Source organism: Girardinichthys multiradiatus, chromosome 13 (assembly GCF_021462225.1).
Source record: "Girardinichthys multiradiatus isolate DD_20200921_A chromosome 13, DD_fGirMul_XY1, whole genome shotgun sequence".
Taxonomy (NCBI): domain Eukaryota; kingdom Metazoa; phylum Chordata; class Actinopteri; order Cyprinodontiformes; family Goodeidae; genus Girardinichthys; species Girardinichthys multiradiatus.
Window position 1 is genome coordinate 41,991,074 of NC_061806.1, and position 14,730 is coordinate 42,005,803.

The 14,730-nt window shown below is 42.0% G+C and overlaps 1 protein-coding gene and 1 long non-coding RNA gene across 6 annotated transcripts; both read left to right on the forward strand.

The window, feature by feature from the left end:
• Positions 1-290: 290 nt before the first annotated feature.
• On the forward strand, positions 291-7,508 carry LOC124879396 (lysine-specific histone demethylase 1B-like). Of its 4 annotated transcripts, none has more exons than XM_047383942.1 (16): positions 296-519; positions 694-899; positions 1,615-1,736; positions 1,809-1,898; positions 1,995-2,106; positions 2,179-2,274; positions 2,359-2,397; positions 3,042-3,234; positions 3,330-3,514; positions 3,744-3,914; positions 3,993-4,064; positions 4,159-4,338; positions 4,413-4,538; positions 5,353-5,475; positions 6,354-6,506; positions 6,738-7,508. In XM_047383942.1, the coding sequence occupies exons 1-16, from the start codon at positions 504-506 to the stop codon at positions 6,819-6,821; spliced, it is 1,968 nt and encodes a 655-aa protein (XP_047239898.1). In that variant the 5' UTR covers positions 296-503; the 3' UTR covers positions 6,822-7,508. The 4 variants fall into 4 exon arrangements, 3 of the variants coding, with proteins under 3 accessions (XP_047239898.1, XP_047239899.1, XP_047239900.1); XM_047383943.1 differs by having other exon boundaries at positions 4,159-4,293; XM_047383944.1 differs by having other exon boundaries at positions 757-899.
• Positions 7,509-12,488: 4,980 nt separating this feature from the next.
• Positions 12,489-13,323, forward strand: LOC124879689. Of its 2 annotated transcripts, XR_007041088.1 has the most exons (4): positions 12,489-12,622; positions 12,705-12,908; positions 12,975-13,070; positions 13,150-13,323. It is a non-coding gene; the product is annotated as an uncharacterized LOC124879689 (long non-coding RNA). The 2 variants fall into 2 exon arrangements; XR_007041087.1 differs by lacking the exon at positions 12,489-12,622 and having other exon boundaries at positions 12,629-12,908.
• Positions 13,324-14,730: the final 1,407 nt, after the last annotated feature.

A 14,730-nucleotide genomic window follows, 5' to 3' on the forward strand; every position in this document is an offset into this window, starting at 1 on the left:
CAAAGCTCGAAATATCTGGGTTCTTCTTTGGAAAAAAAAATATCAAGGCAGCAAAATAAGACGAAATTTCAAACTTCAAGTGCAGATTTTCATCAGTAACCCCGCTTCAACCCTAACGACTAACATATTTATTGCACTTCTAATATTTTGTGTCTCATTAAATCAAGTTCACATACAGAATTGTAAAAATATACACAGAACAGTGTCTTACATGTTAGAATGCATCAAATATTTTCAAAAATAAACGGTAAATGGGTTGTACTGTTTTACCTTTTCATTGTTCTCAGATTTAAATTATGATTTCCGAGGCCCTTTAAATGTAGCATCCAAGCCCAGCCGAACCAAACCGCCCATTTCCGGTGGTAAACAGGAAGCTGTTTTCTGATATCAGCAGCGCTTTTCTCTCTTCATAACAGAAGATAATTAAACTAATTTATCGGACCGGTCCATAAACAAAGAGGCGATACAGAACCTCGGTTTAACTCGAGCTCAGCTGGAGGGTCATGCTGTCGGACGCAGGTTGGTGTTACAGCGGCTAACTGCTACATGCTAACTAAAGCGACAAGTTGCTGCTTGGTTTATTTAAATAGCTGAAACTGTCAAAACTCACCACCTGTTCGCTATTATAACCTCATTCAACTTTTAACCTGTTTATCATCGCATCTGCCTCTAAAGCACGTTTATCGGTTACAGAAAAGGCCTGTTTTCTGCAGAGCTCCACTGTCCCCCTGACACCGTTTGTTATTGTGGCTGCAGATTACTCCGGGGACGGGTCCAGTGCTCGCAGAGCCAGGAAGCGGAGCTCCGGGGACTCCCCGGGGGACGGACAGGCCCTGCGCTCCTCCGGGAGGCAGAGCACGGCCCGGGTAAAGCGCAGCAACAACCCTCCACCTGGACAGGTGAGCTCTGTTTATGTCGTAACATCTCTGCTCTGGTGCTAAACCTCCATTTGTTCAAAAAATCGCATCCAGATTTCAATATTACGAGACACTGGTATTTATTATTACATACGATATTACTCAAACTTTACCGAATTGGTGCTGCACAGTACTTCACTCATAGTTGGCAAAAATCAGTTGGGACCCATTAATTTAAAAAGTCTGACGTCTAAAAAAATATTTAAAATTGGTTAAAAAAAAACAACCTGAGAACTTTGCTGGTTTGGATCTGAAAAAGTATCGGATTTAGTCTGGAAAATGTGTGGGAAGCCTGGACTTAACAAGATCCTGGCCACCCCATAGAGGAGGCTCATTCAGCAGCTTCTGATCTCCTCCTTTCAGTCATGGTCCATATCTCATGACCATTGGTCCTAAGCTACTTCTTCTCCACCACAGACCAGAGTAATGTCCTCATTCCTGCAGCGGATGCTCTGATCCATCCCTCTGCTGCTCCATCATAAAGTCATCCAGGAACAAACACATAGATGCTAGAATGAATCAAGATAAAATGACTTTAGCTCATGTTAAATCTTTGGTCTAGTGTCACAGACAAGTTGAATTATATTAAAACTGCTGTTAAATTAGCTGCAATTAATTACTACTGATTCAGCACCTCATCAAAATGGACTCTCAAAATAAATCTGTGGTGTTTTTGATCTTCTCCTCTGGATCCCAGAGTAAAAGAAAAGCCACAGAAACGGAGGAGGAAGATGAGCAGGCTGAGAAGAAGTACAGAAAGTGTGAGAAGGCCGGATGCTCGGCCATGTATCCTGTTTGTTTTGCGAGTGCATCAGACAGGTAGTGGAACAGAAATAAGGTTTGTTTTAATCACTCAGACTGTCTGTAACGGCTGCTTTTCTTTGCTCTCAGGTGTGCAAAAAACGGATACACATCTCGCTGGTATCACCTGTCGTGTGGTGAACACTTTTGCAACGAGTGCTTTGATCACTACTATAGAAGGTAAAAGTTAACACTGACAAAAGGCTCAGCAGAGGGATATCATGATACTATAAATATCCTAAATTAAACATATTAAATGAATGTCTTTCTGTGCAGTCACAAGGACGGCTACGAGACCTTTGCTTCCTGGAAGAAGGTCTGGACTAGTAACGGGAAAAGTGAGCCCAGTCTTAAAGCCTTCATGGCCGACCAGCAGCTGCCATTCTGGGTGAGCTGGATAACATTTTCCTTTTTATGACAAGTTCTCTTTCCATCAGTAATGTTGATATGTTCCTTTCAGGTTCAGTGCACCAAACCGGACTGCAGGAAGTGGCGCCAGCTGACCAAAGAGATCCAGCTCACATATCGCTGTGGGTTGAAGGTCAACGACATCAAGGTAAAGAGGAACCTGATAAATTAGCCGTTCATCCCTGGTTTTCCCTGTTTGTTCATGATGGAAACGTTATGTTTCTGCTCACAGAGTGAGGCACCTGACCAGTGTTCCCAACCAGAGGACCTGGTAAGATACCAATCTGTTTTAAGACCAAATTACAAAGGCTACAGTTATTAAGAATTGGTGAAAAGCCTTACAGTAATAACAAATATATATATAAAACGTCCTATTTTCTGTTAGGCATTTCCTCACACGTCTCACTTGATTGATTGATTACTTTATTCAACAGACTCATGGTCCACAAGAAAACAACAACACGACATATAAATTGAATTGCATGTTCTCTTGTTTTTCCCCTTTTGTCGCACGTCTAAGAGAAATGTAGCAGTGTGTTTGTGTCAAATCTTTTTTTCTCCCCAAGAAGCCATGAATTGATAATTAGAGGTTCTTAGACACGCTGATTAACTTAACAAGCTAAAGTCTTAAATAAAAAGCTTTTAATTTGAAAGAATTGTTGTGGGTGCATTTTTTTTTTTTTTTACTGAAGATGGTACTGTTTGCCCCGGTGAATAAATGTTTGGAAATGAAAGTTTCTTTTCTTAAATTTTCAGTGTGATATTATGCTGCTGCTGCTGTTGAAGATGAATTTATTTCAGTGCCTTTTGCTTTACCAGGGCTGCCAAAATGTTTAGAAAGCCCTGTTTAACGATTATTTGTGACTCTTGAGGGGTTTGCATGTTCTGGTAACAAGAGCTGTCCCATTTCCACAGAGGGTCGCAGAGGTGAGCGACAGCTGGTGGCACTCCATGCTGATTCTACCGCCGCTGTTAAAGGAAAGCCCGGCCGGCGCGTTTCTCTCAGCATATTATCCTGACTGTGTGGGGGTGAGTCCGTCAGGGTCTCCCTGCGACGTGTCCATGGCCGAGCTCAGGACGGACCCCTGCAGAGCCGTGCAGCCACAGAGTAAGTCTGAGTTCAGGAGACGGACTGAGCAGAAATCCTGTGAGAATTTAAAATCAGAGCGATGCATGATGATTATCACTCCTCTCATCTGTCAGTTCCAGGTCTGTGTCCATACTTCCAGCCGTTCTACCAGCCTAATGAGTGCGGCAAGGCTCTGTGTGTGCGGCCTGACATGATGGAGCTGGATGAGCTTTACGAGTTTCCAGAGTTTTCCCGTGATCCCACCATGTATCTGGCTCTAAGGAACCTTATCCTGGCCTCCTGGCACAAGAACTGCCAGGTGAACACCAGGCAGCAGTGTCGTTCTGCATTTAAGGTCACATGTTCTTCCAGAAAAACTGAACAGGACTTTCTGTGGTCCATACTGTCCTGTGATCTTTATCAGAAGTTCTCCACCCTATCTGAACGGCTGCAGGAGTCTATATCCTTGCAAGCAAATATCTCAGAAAAATCGAAATTAGAAGCAGCAAATGATCAAAAGTTTGACATTTCTTCTTGTCTTTCTGAAGGAAGTGCTAACTGCTGAGAAGTGTGCCCAGCACATCGTTGTCCGTGGGTTGGTGCGTGTGTGCTGCGTGCAGGAGCTGGACCGGGTTCTCCACTTCATGACCAGGAAGGGCTTGGTCAACACTGGCGTGCTGGCAGTGAAACAGCCTCTGCTGCCTGAAAAATACTGCTCTGTGAGCACCACTGTATCTTCATGTTGGAGCTTTTAGATCCATCATCTGGTTGGGGCTCACTGTATGATCTCTTTGCAGAAGAAGGTGATCATCGGTGCTGGTGCCTCAGGACTGGCTGCTGCCCGGCAGCTGCAGAACTTCGGCACACAGGTAAAGATCCTGGATCCTTGCACCTCCATTGTGGATTTGCGTCATCTCTGTTGTCTGGTCACAGCACTGTGCTCCTGAATGTTCTGGTGTCCAGGTGGTGGTGCTTGAGGCCCGGGACAGAATTGGCGGACGGGTGTGGGATGACACATCTCTAGGCGTCACTGTTGGCCGAGGCGCCCAGATCGTTAACGGTTGCGTGAACAACCCCATCGCTCTGATGTGTGAACAGGTTCATCTGCTCGAACTGACAACAGTCTGTTCACGCCTCTGCAGGGTGCTGATAATAATAATTGGAGGCAAACATCTGGCAGGTTTTGTGATTTCTAAGTTCTGTGAAATATCTTGTAGATTGCTCTTCAGTTCCCGAACCGATTCTGGGACTCCAAGATCCAAGGTGCAGACTACTTTGGTCACATCCCGCCGTCTCCTGAGAGGAGAGGGATGTTCAGCGTCTTCTACGACCTCGATCCTCAGGTTGGTTGAACTCCACACTTTCACCTTGAACTGGGTTTTATTGAACTGTACTGCTGCTGGAAACCAGTTTTATTTATGCTAATAACTGCAGATGGATGCAGGTTTTATGAAGAAACTCTCGTGGCTGGTCATAAAATTAATCAGTTTCTGCTGCTTCTTGTTAATAAACCTCCCTGATACTAGAGAACAATTATTTTCTTCATAAAGTCCTCTTTTTTTCCCTCATGTTTGGAGAATGTCTGTGTGACGTCCTTCAGGTTTTGTTTTAGCTACAATATGTAGCCAAAGGTATGTGTGTGTCTACTTCTACATGTACATGAACTTTGACATCCTATTCCTAACCTCTAAGGTCCAGTTTGTTGATGGACCAACCGCTGTCAGCAACAGCAACTGTAACCATTCTGTAAACATCTTCCAAGGTTTAGGAGTGCATTCATAGTCTGAGGAGAAAACCAGAACTGCAGCCTCTGCTCTAATTCATCCCAAAGGTGTTCAGGAAGGTTGAGGTCTGGACTCTGAGCAGGCTGGTCAAGGTTTTCCACACCTGCAGCCATGGCAGTGACTGGACCACCAGAATTCATTAATCTGGTTCTGGGACCCAGTACTTTTACCAGTATAGTGCATCACAGCTGTTAAATGTTGCTTCTGTCGCCACCTGCTGGCCAAACTACAAGTTTCTCCAAGTTAAATTGAACAAGTTTGGTTTCCATCTTTTTTTTGTTTGCAGCGTTTCAGAAAGTCATGAATGTGTTTTCATCTGTCGGTCCTGGGAGGCAATAATAATAATAAAGCTTTATGTTGTTTTAATAAACAGGGAAAACGAGCTGTGCTGATGTCCATCATGTCTGGTGATGCTGTTTCTGCTGTTGGGGAACTGGAGGACTTGGAGGTGGTCGATGAGTGCATGAAGGTCTTACGAGAACTTTTCAAAGACCAGGTATTAACCTTCAATAAGTAAATATCTCTGCAGTCTCTCGCATCATTGTGGAGGAACTTTGGTCCACTCATCTGTCCAGCTTCAGTTCAGACATTTGTGCACAACCCTCTGAAGGTCTCACATTTTAACTACCATGACGTCTGGACTTTGACTAGACCATTGCAATGCCTGGATCATTTTCTTTGTTAGCTATTCTGTTTTAGTTTAGGGTCATTGTCGTGGTTGTGACCCAGTTTTGGACCAAACTTCAACTTTCAGGCAGATGAGAATACTTTGGTATATAGAGGAGGTCATGGTCCACTCAATGACATCAAGGTTCCCAGGTTCTGTGGCTGCAAAACAAGCCAAATTAATAAGCCCACGCCACCATGCTTGAGATGTAGTATGAGGTGTGCTGAAATGCTGTGTTTGGTTTTATCCAATCATTGAGTTCTTCGTTACTGTCAAAACACTTCAACCTTGGTCTCATCTGTCCAGAGGACATTGTCCCAGAGATCTTGTCCTAGTTTCTGATGCTGCTTTGTAAATCTAAGTCCTGTCGCCATCTTTGTTCTCACGCTTGGACCTTTGGCTGAATCTGCTGGTACATCCACTCCTGGGAAGATTGGCTGCTGTCTCAAGTTTCCTACTTGGAGTAGTCTTTCTCTCGGTAAAATGATGGACTTCAGGTAGTTTAAAAATTACCTCCTAACCCTTCCCAGATTGACCAGAACCAGCACTTGGTTCTCTAAAATCATTGCTGATTTCTTACATTCTTGGCATTGTGTAAACACACACCTGTATCCTCCAGAGGAGCAAACTCCTGAAACACTGATGATGTGATTTTTTGGGTTGCAGCACCTGGATGTCATTCAAGTATTATTATTGTTTTTTGACAGGAGGTTCCAGATCCTCTGAATTATTTTGTGACTCATTGGAACAAAGACATATGGTCCCAAATGTCGTACAGCTTTGTAAAGACAGGGGGCAGTGGAGAGGCCTACGACATCCTGGCTGAAGACGTGCAGGGAAAAGTTTTCTTCGCTGGCGAGGTACCACTGCTTCGTTTTATGCATGAATGATATATAGATCCCAGTTAAATGTAATAAGAAATTTAAATACCTCTGAAAATGGACCTCCAGAGGTCTGCAGAACTAGGAAAGAAAAAGCAAGAGTTTTACTGTAGGTGGATTAAATATAATCTTAGAGCTGCAGGGATTTTAAAAATGTGATGATAAAAGAAAACCTTCCTCCTTCAGCCTGTTATTGCTTCTTGTCTTCAGGCCACAAACCGACACTTCCCTCAGACTGTGACCGGAGCCTACCTCAGCGGGGTCAGAGAGGCCAGTAAGATGGCTGCCGTGTGACCGAACCAGCCCGGCGCTCTCTGGCACACCAGCATGAACTCCTCTGTGTCAAACAGACCAACACACTGCTGATCGCCTGGACTAAGACCGCTGCCTGTTTTCTGCTGCAGGGTTGGGTCAGGTTCTCATGGACCTGCTCCAGCATATTTCCACCCAGAGAAAGGCTTTTTATTTATATTACATCATCATTATTATTATTAAACCACAGTTTCAGAGATTAGAAACATGATTCAGGCTGAACAATGTGTAATGTGGGTAAACTCTGAATTGGAGGAGATTTATGTGATTATGGAAAATCTCGTCGGTGAGTTTTTCCTCCAACGTTTCCCAACTGTAAGAATTTCTGATCTGTAGTTTTTCTAGTCAATGTTTTGCTCGAATCGATTGTTAGATTTAATGAGTGATTCTTCCACAGCACTTTTGATTTAAAAAGAAAAGGAAATGATTCTGACTGAGTGGACCTCACCTTTCAGACCCCAACAGACTCTTCAGTTTGTTTCTCAGGGATCTTATCAGGAAAACAAGCGCTTACACTAAAACATCAGACAGTTTTCAATATGTTAGCATAAAAAAGATGGAAATCTGTCTCCTGAAACGTGATGTTCTTGACCTTTGGATTTGAAGCAGCAGAACCTTCTCACTTTCTCTTGATTCATTTTGACTAACAAGGATTCATGTATGACTTCATGTGTGTGTGTGTGTGTGTGTTCCTGTCTTGGCATCACACATTTTCCTGATTTCACCATCAAACTGAGGACCGTTTGTACCAAAGTGAGGACATTTTGCTGGTCCTCACGACCTATTTTGCTAACGGTTAGGTTTAGGACTAAGATGTGAGTTGAGTTTAGGTTCAGGTTAGGGTTAGGTAAGCACTGGTAATGGTTAGGTTTAGGGTTATTGTCAGGGTTAGGGCATAGAAAGGGTTGAAAATAACTGAAACTCAATGGAAGTCAATGGGAGTCAACACATGGTCCTCACTACATATAGCAAAACAAGAATGTGTGTGTGTGTTATAAACTGCCACAGAGATCAGCCCTGCTGGTGCTTTAATATTTTTAAATCATCTGTTTTCATGCAGGACTCTGTGAATGAACGAAAATCAGAAAGATGTTGTTTTCATTTGATGAAAGCAGAAAATGTTGTTAAAAAGTGACAACAGCAGGAAGAATCTATAAAACATTATGAATTTGAGCCCAATAAGGCTCTCTGTAATCCACGGATCAAAGTTATCACAACAGAAAACTGCTTTTCTCTTGTTCCCGTAGTTCTTAAACGTCTACGGAAACATTCTTCATTCACTGGTTTTAGAGTATGGGAAACATCCTTGTCTTTTAATTTACACCTCGTCGAGGGTATTAGATCTTCCAGGACCTCCAGGTTTTCTGTTTTCAAATTTGGACTAGGACTGAGTTAAACAAATGAACGTCTCCTGGGTAGTCATCTCTGAAAGAAACGATCAGAAAATCATTCAGTTTTGAATTTTAGGGCCATCCTGAATGTCTGAGGGGAAATGTTTAGAAAATATCTACTGCTGATAATTTCAGAACAGCTGTGATATTAACTAGAAATGTAACTGGTAGGTAACAAATGGTAACACCAGGTTACATTTTGGCTTTGGTCTTCTGAATGTTGAAGATGTTGCAGGTTACCATGGAGGCTGTATCTTCAGAAACTGTAGAGTGGGACATGGCTCATGTCTTGAAGATACCAACAGAACCTGTTGGAAAAATGTTATTGTTTGAAATGCTAAGATCCTTTATACTTTATATTTCTTGTTGCATTACTGTATACATCCCAAACTCTGCATGAACTTATGAGCAGATGTGAGTTCTAACAGGAATGCTGTGACCTTCAACAGCTGAAGCCAGATCTCAATAAGTAATAGAAGTTCTCACCCAAGTCCCGAGACAGAGGGAGAGCCTGTGTAATATGTGTGATAAATGGAGACACATTCCTTGTGTAAGTCCAGCTGGAGACGACTGAGGAACTGTACAGGTTGTATTTGGTTGAACTCCTTGCAAATAAAATGTGTTTGTGCCTGTCTTAAGAGTTTGAGTTTCTTTCGTTTCTCTCTTGATAAAGGTATATGCAAGTGTTAACTTATTCAGTTAACTTGTTAAGGTATTTAGTAAGGCTTTGTTGCATATTAATTATGGGACTCAGTCAGAGCATTGACAAGTTGGAAGGGCTGTGAAGTTTATGTTCTGCAGGAACACTGAGAATGTGGTTAATTTGGAGAAATGGTTGAAGTATAAAGGTGAAGTGAATGCTGACGGATGTACGGACTGACAATACTGTATCCAATGTTCAAAACCTTGACTTGTACAAAATCTGAACCACGTACTAAACCCTTTTCCTTTGTAACTGCGGCTTATGTGGTCTTTCTGCATTTCACAATGAAAATCGCTTATTTGACCTTCATGTTTAAAGGTTATTTTAGGGTTAGAAAATTCTCAAAAAGGGTGATAACTTATGTTCATTTGACACTTTCTAGTTAATTGTTTTAGAGAAGCAATTTACCTTTATCTTCACGGTAGATTCAGGGTCTAGTTTATTTACTAAAAGCAGAGTAATTTTTAACACCTCTAAAACTCAGCGGTAACCATGTTAACAGTACAAGCATGATTTTCTTTTCTATCTGAAACAGATCTGTGTTGTTTTCATAATAATGTTGTCTGAAGCTCTTTATGAACTCTGGATTAAAAGCAAATATGATGTGGGGCTAATTTAGAGCTGTGAGCTAGTGATTGACACCCCTAAATCTGATTATTGTTCATGCCAGAAATAATACATCAAGTCTGAGGATATTTAAGGTATTTCATCCATTTTTTAAATCTCTGCAGAAAACTGGTATTGTTGTTTAAAGCAGTGGTTCTCAACCTGTGGTTCCTGGATGCCAGAGGCCGCCAGCCATAGATTGTTGATTTAAACAGGATCTTGACGATTATCAAAATCATATGGATCAATTAAAGCATTATGGTAAATTCCTGAGAAAACATATTTTTGAACAGAGATTGTTAAAAATGTCTTTATGTTCTTGAAGCTTCAGTAAATCACTCAGTACATTTGATTTTTACACCGATTTAAACCTGGAGTTTTCAGGAGAAATTAGAAGCAGAGTGTTTCTGAGGTGAGATGTTAACAGTTTTACAGTCTGAGCCACACTAAGATGGGTTGGAAGTGAAAGGACCTTCGGATCGCCCATAGACTGCCTATTAGTGGTTGGTTCTGCCTGATACTACCCACCTACCGGGTTTATACACGCCTTAACTTCAGGGGAAATGCTCAGCCCTCCCTTTCTGAATTTAACATTGGTTAAATGTTGGCTGTGCAGAGCAGCTCTGTGGGATTCTGCAGCACCTCTTCAACCTTAGCCTGGCCCAGAAGAAGGTTCTGGTGTTGTGGAAGGTCCTAGAGAGACTCCTGTTGGCCCACCTGAGTAAGCAAACAGTAAACCATCAGGACCCCCTTCAGTTTGTTTATCGCTGTGGAGTTGGAGTTGAAGATGCCATCATACACCTGCTTCAACAAACCCACTGTCATCTGGACAAAGCCAGCAGCACTGTGAGGATCATGTTCTTTGATTTCTCCAGAACATTTAATACAATCCAACCTGATTTGCTTTGTCAGAAACTCCAGAAGACTCAGGTGGAGGCCTCAACAATCTCCTGGATCAAAGACTACCTGACAAACAGACCACAGTTTGTGAGACTGAAGGGTTGTGAGTCTAACCAGGTAGTCAGCAGCACAGGAGCACCACAGGGGACGGTACTCTCACCATTCCTTTTCACTCTGTACACCTCAGACTTCCAGTACAAGACAGACTCTTGTCATCTGCAGAAATACTCGGATGATTCTGCAGTCGTGGGGTGGATCAGAGATGGACAAGAAGATGAGTACAGGAAGGTGGTGGACCGCTTTGTGGCATGGTGTGGAAACAATCATCTCATTTTGAACGTGACTAAAATAAAGGAGATGATTGTAGATTTTAAGAGAAACAGGAATAAGTCAAAAACTATTTCTATCATGGGAGAAGAAGTGGAGGTGGTGGAGGAGTATAAATACCTCGGTGTTCACCTGGACAACAGACTAGAGTGGAGATGCAACTGTGAAGCCATCTACAAGAAGGGACAGAGCAGACTGTACTTCTTGAGGAAGCTTAGGTCCTTTGGTGTTTGCAGCAAGATGCTGCATATCTTCTATAAGTCTGTTGTGGAGAGTCTGATCTCTTCTCCATCATCTGCTGGGGAAGCAGCATCAGAACCAGGGACTTAAAAAAGCTCAACAAGCTGATAAAGAAGACTGGCTCTGTTCTGGGGACTCCTCTGGAACCTCTGGAGATCATTGTGGAAAGACAGATTCTTCATAAAATGAAGAACATTATGGAGAACCCTGAGCATCCTCTTCATGAGACTGTCCTACAACAACAGAGTGTCTTCAGTCAGAGGCTTCTTCAGATCTGCTGTAAGACGGAGCGCTACAGGAGATCCTTCCTGCCCACAGCCATCAGCATCTACAACGTTCTTTGAGGAAACCTTCATAATTTGAGCTATAACAACATTTAATTTCCCTTTGGGATTAATAAAGTATTTTTGAATTGAATTGAATTAAGAGACAAGAAGGAATAAAAAGAGACGGGCTGGGGTTACTTCACTAAATGCATGTTTAAATAATAACTAAGCATAAAATGTCAGATTTCGTATTTTACCAATAAAGGTTAATGAAATAGTTTAAACTTCTTCAAAGAATTAGTTTTCCTTGCAGAATCATTGGGGATTCATTAGATTGGAAGTTGATGCCATTTAAACAGCTAACGGTTCAAAATATGCCAGAAATTAGAAATATATTTTAATAAAACTTGGGCCAAGATGCTATACTTAGCTGGAAATAATAATTAGGTTCAATTTGTAGGGTTTATGTATTAAACTTGCAAGACAAGTTTCCATTAATTTAGGTTTACTGCAGGATGATGTTTGACTCATCTCCAAGTGAAACATTAATGACGTGCACAACAACTGAATTTATATTTTATTAATAAAACAGAGGTGATTACAGCTAGAAACAACCAGATTTTTGGCTGGACATTAACAGTGGTGAAATCTGATTAATGCTCATTCATTTGAAATACATGATGATACATGAATATAGTCTTACTAAATAGTTTTAATGCTTTAAATGGCTAAAACATAGTTAACAATAAATATTTTAAATACAGTACTTCTGTTTAGTTTAACTAGATTAAAACGATATGCTTGACTTCACATGATAAGTAAGGGAAAAGGTCAGACTGCCCATATGGATACAATCTAATAAGCATTATAAAATAAATAGGCTAATAGGGAAAATACACCTTTATATTAATTGACATGCGGCCAAACTTCATTTATCAAACTTTTGGAGGAACAATCTATTAGCAAGAAGGAAATATCTATACTAGCATCGATAATTAGCTAAACAAATTTCTGAGTATTATAAATGGAAACATTTTAAACAAATTAACTGATAAAATTAGTTATGCCAAGATTAATTTCTTTAATTCTACGTAGTGTGGTCCGGATGGCTGAAACATTTTTTAATCGGTTTGCTAACTGGACGCATGGGTTGGACGATCAAGAAAAGAGGGGATGTGTCAGAGTCTGGGAGTTTTTTGTGCTGTTTTTTTACCTGCTGCTAACGCTTACTCACCACTAGATGCCGCCAAGATCTTCTGGTGTGGAGGGTAGCAGGTGTTCCTCATTTCCTGGAGGAGTATAAGAAGGTGGAGCTGTCAGCAATCCAGTGCCTGAGTGTTAACCTCTGTGGTAACGTCTAATGCCCAAGCTTTGTATTCTCAACCTAAAGTTAAAGTTCATAGTTTCTTACCTTTTTTGTGCTCCTTCCTAGGAAACCTCAAGTCCTGGTCTCATGTTCTTGCAACCTTCAGCTCTGGCTCTAAATCCTCAGTTTTGGACCCTGCCTCAGCCTAAGTACTCAAACCTCAGAAGAAACCCAGTTTGGTTCAATCTCCAGCTGACAGTTCAATACCAACTCCGCCAGGCAGGCGAACCCTGCTCACCCTCCACCAATTGTTCACCAAAGACTCACCAGGTAACATCATCTCAGTTAAATTAATCCGGATTATTCAACTGCCTATACTCACCAAAGCCTCCGCAGAGTACTCATCGTCATCCAGGATTATTCACCGTTTCTGCAGCAGCGTCTGTTCACTCCTCCCAGGCTTCCTCCACGCCAACTTCTGTTCATCAAACAGTAAGCTAAAGATCTTTCTCAAGTTCCCAGAAACCCCATTTCTCTCCAGAGAACTTACCTGTCCTCCTTTCCCGTACAGTACTGTGCCTCCAGTCATGGTTCCAGTTCAACATCCATTACCTGTCAAACTTTTCTTCTGTCTCCTGAGTGTCATTCTGCATGTGGGTCAAATCTGTGAAGAAAACTATAACAGGTTCTAAAATAAAACACTGCGTTACAAAAGTTTTAGCAGTTATGGGACCCAGAAGAGCCACTTGTAGGAAACATGTGGTTCATGCCTCCATGGAGGACTTGGTGATGTGAGAAAAAGCACTTTGTATTTTGTTTCTACACCTGGTGCAACCTGTTTGAGTGTGCTCATCTCTAGTAAATTGTACTCATTAGAGGTGTTAGTCCAACACAGATTAGACCATTCTAAGATCATCTTTGGGTGTTTTGAAACTATAGAAATGATGACCTGTAATCAGACCTTCCTCAAACATATGTGTAGACGTGTGTCTGGAACCGCGTATCAGGCTTCTCTTCAGGTGTGAGCTGTCTGCCAATACCAGGATGCCTTCATTCACACCACCTGCAATGAGGCTATTGGACATCGTAACATCAGAGGTCCAAAACCCAAACGGGCAGTTCCAAGATGCTGCTGGCAACTCAAACAGTGGTCACTGACTGCAGACGGGTTCCTGATCCATCAGACGAGAAGATGTCTCCTCCAACTCCAGGCCTTCCAAGAGGGGGGGGGGGGGGGGGTCCGTCGTGTGCGAAGGCATCAAGTTAACTCATTAGTAAAGAGTCTTAAAGAGGAGGGAAGTGTTAGAAAAATGTAATTGTTTGAAATGCTAAGAACCTTTATACTTTGTAATTGTACACCCTGAACTGAGCATAAACTCATGAACAAATATGAGTTCTCAGGAATGCTGTGACCTTCAAAGATTGAAGCCAAATCTCAGTACCTGCTAGAAATGACCTCACCCAAGTCCCGAGACAGAGGGAGAGTCTGTGATTGCACACAGTTCAAAGATGAAAGTGTGTAAAACAGAAGTATGTGGGGGGGGGGCTGTAGATAAATGGAGACACATTGTTGATCTCAAACATTTAAGAGTGACAAAGAAAAAAATCAAGGCACTGTATTCCTTTAACTTGGGAAAACCTCCAGGAGCTGGATAGGACACGCTGTGGGGTGGGATGTCCATGTTTTTGAACTGGACTTGTTACCTTAGTGACGCTGTCTCAGATAGATGGAAGATGAAGGATGTATGGTATTCTTTTGGTATCCATCCATCTTCTTTAGGCCACCTGCTTAATCCCTGCAGAGACATGAAGGGGCTAGAAAACAGACAGAAAAATGGGCCCACATGGAGTTCTATATATTGATAAAGAAGGCTGGCTCTGTTCTGGGGACTCCTCTGGAGATTATTGTGCAAAGAAGGATTCTTCATAAAATGAAGAACATTATGGAGAACCCTGAGCATCCTCTTCATCAGACTGACCTACAACGAGTGTCTTCAGTCAGAGGCTTCTTCAGATCTGCTGTAAGACAGACCTCTACAGGAGATCCTTCCTGCCCACAGCCATCAGCATCTACAACGACTCTTTGAGGAAACCCTCATAATGAGCTACAACATTTAATTTCCCTTTGGGATTAATAAAGTATTTTTGAATT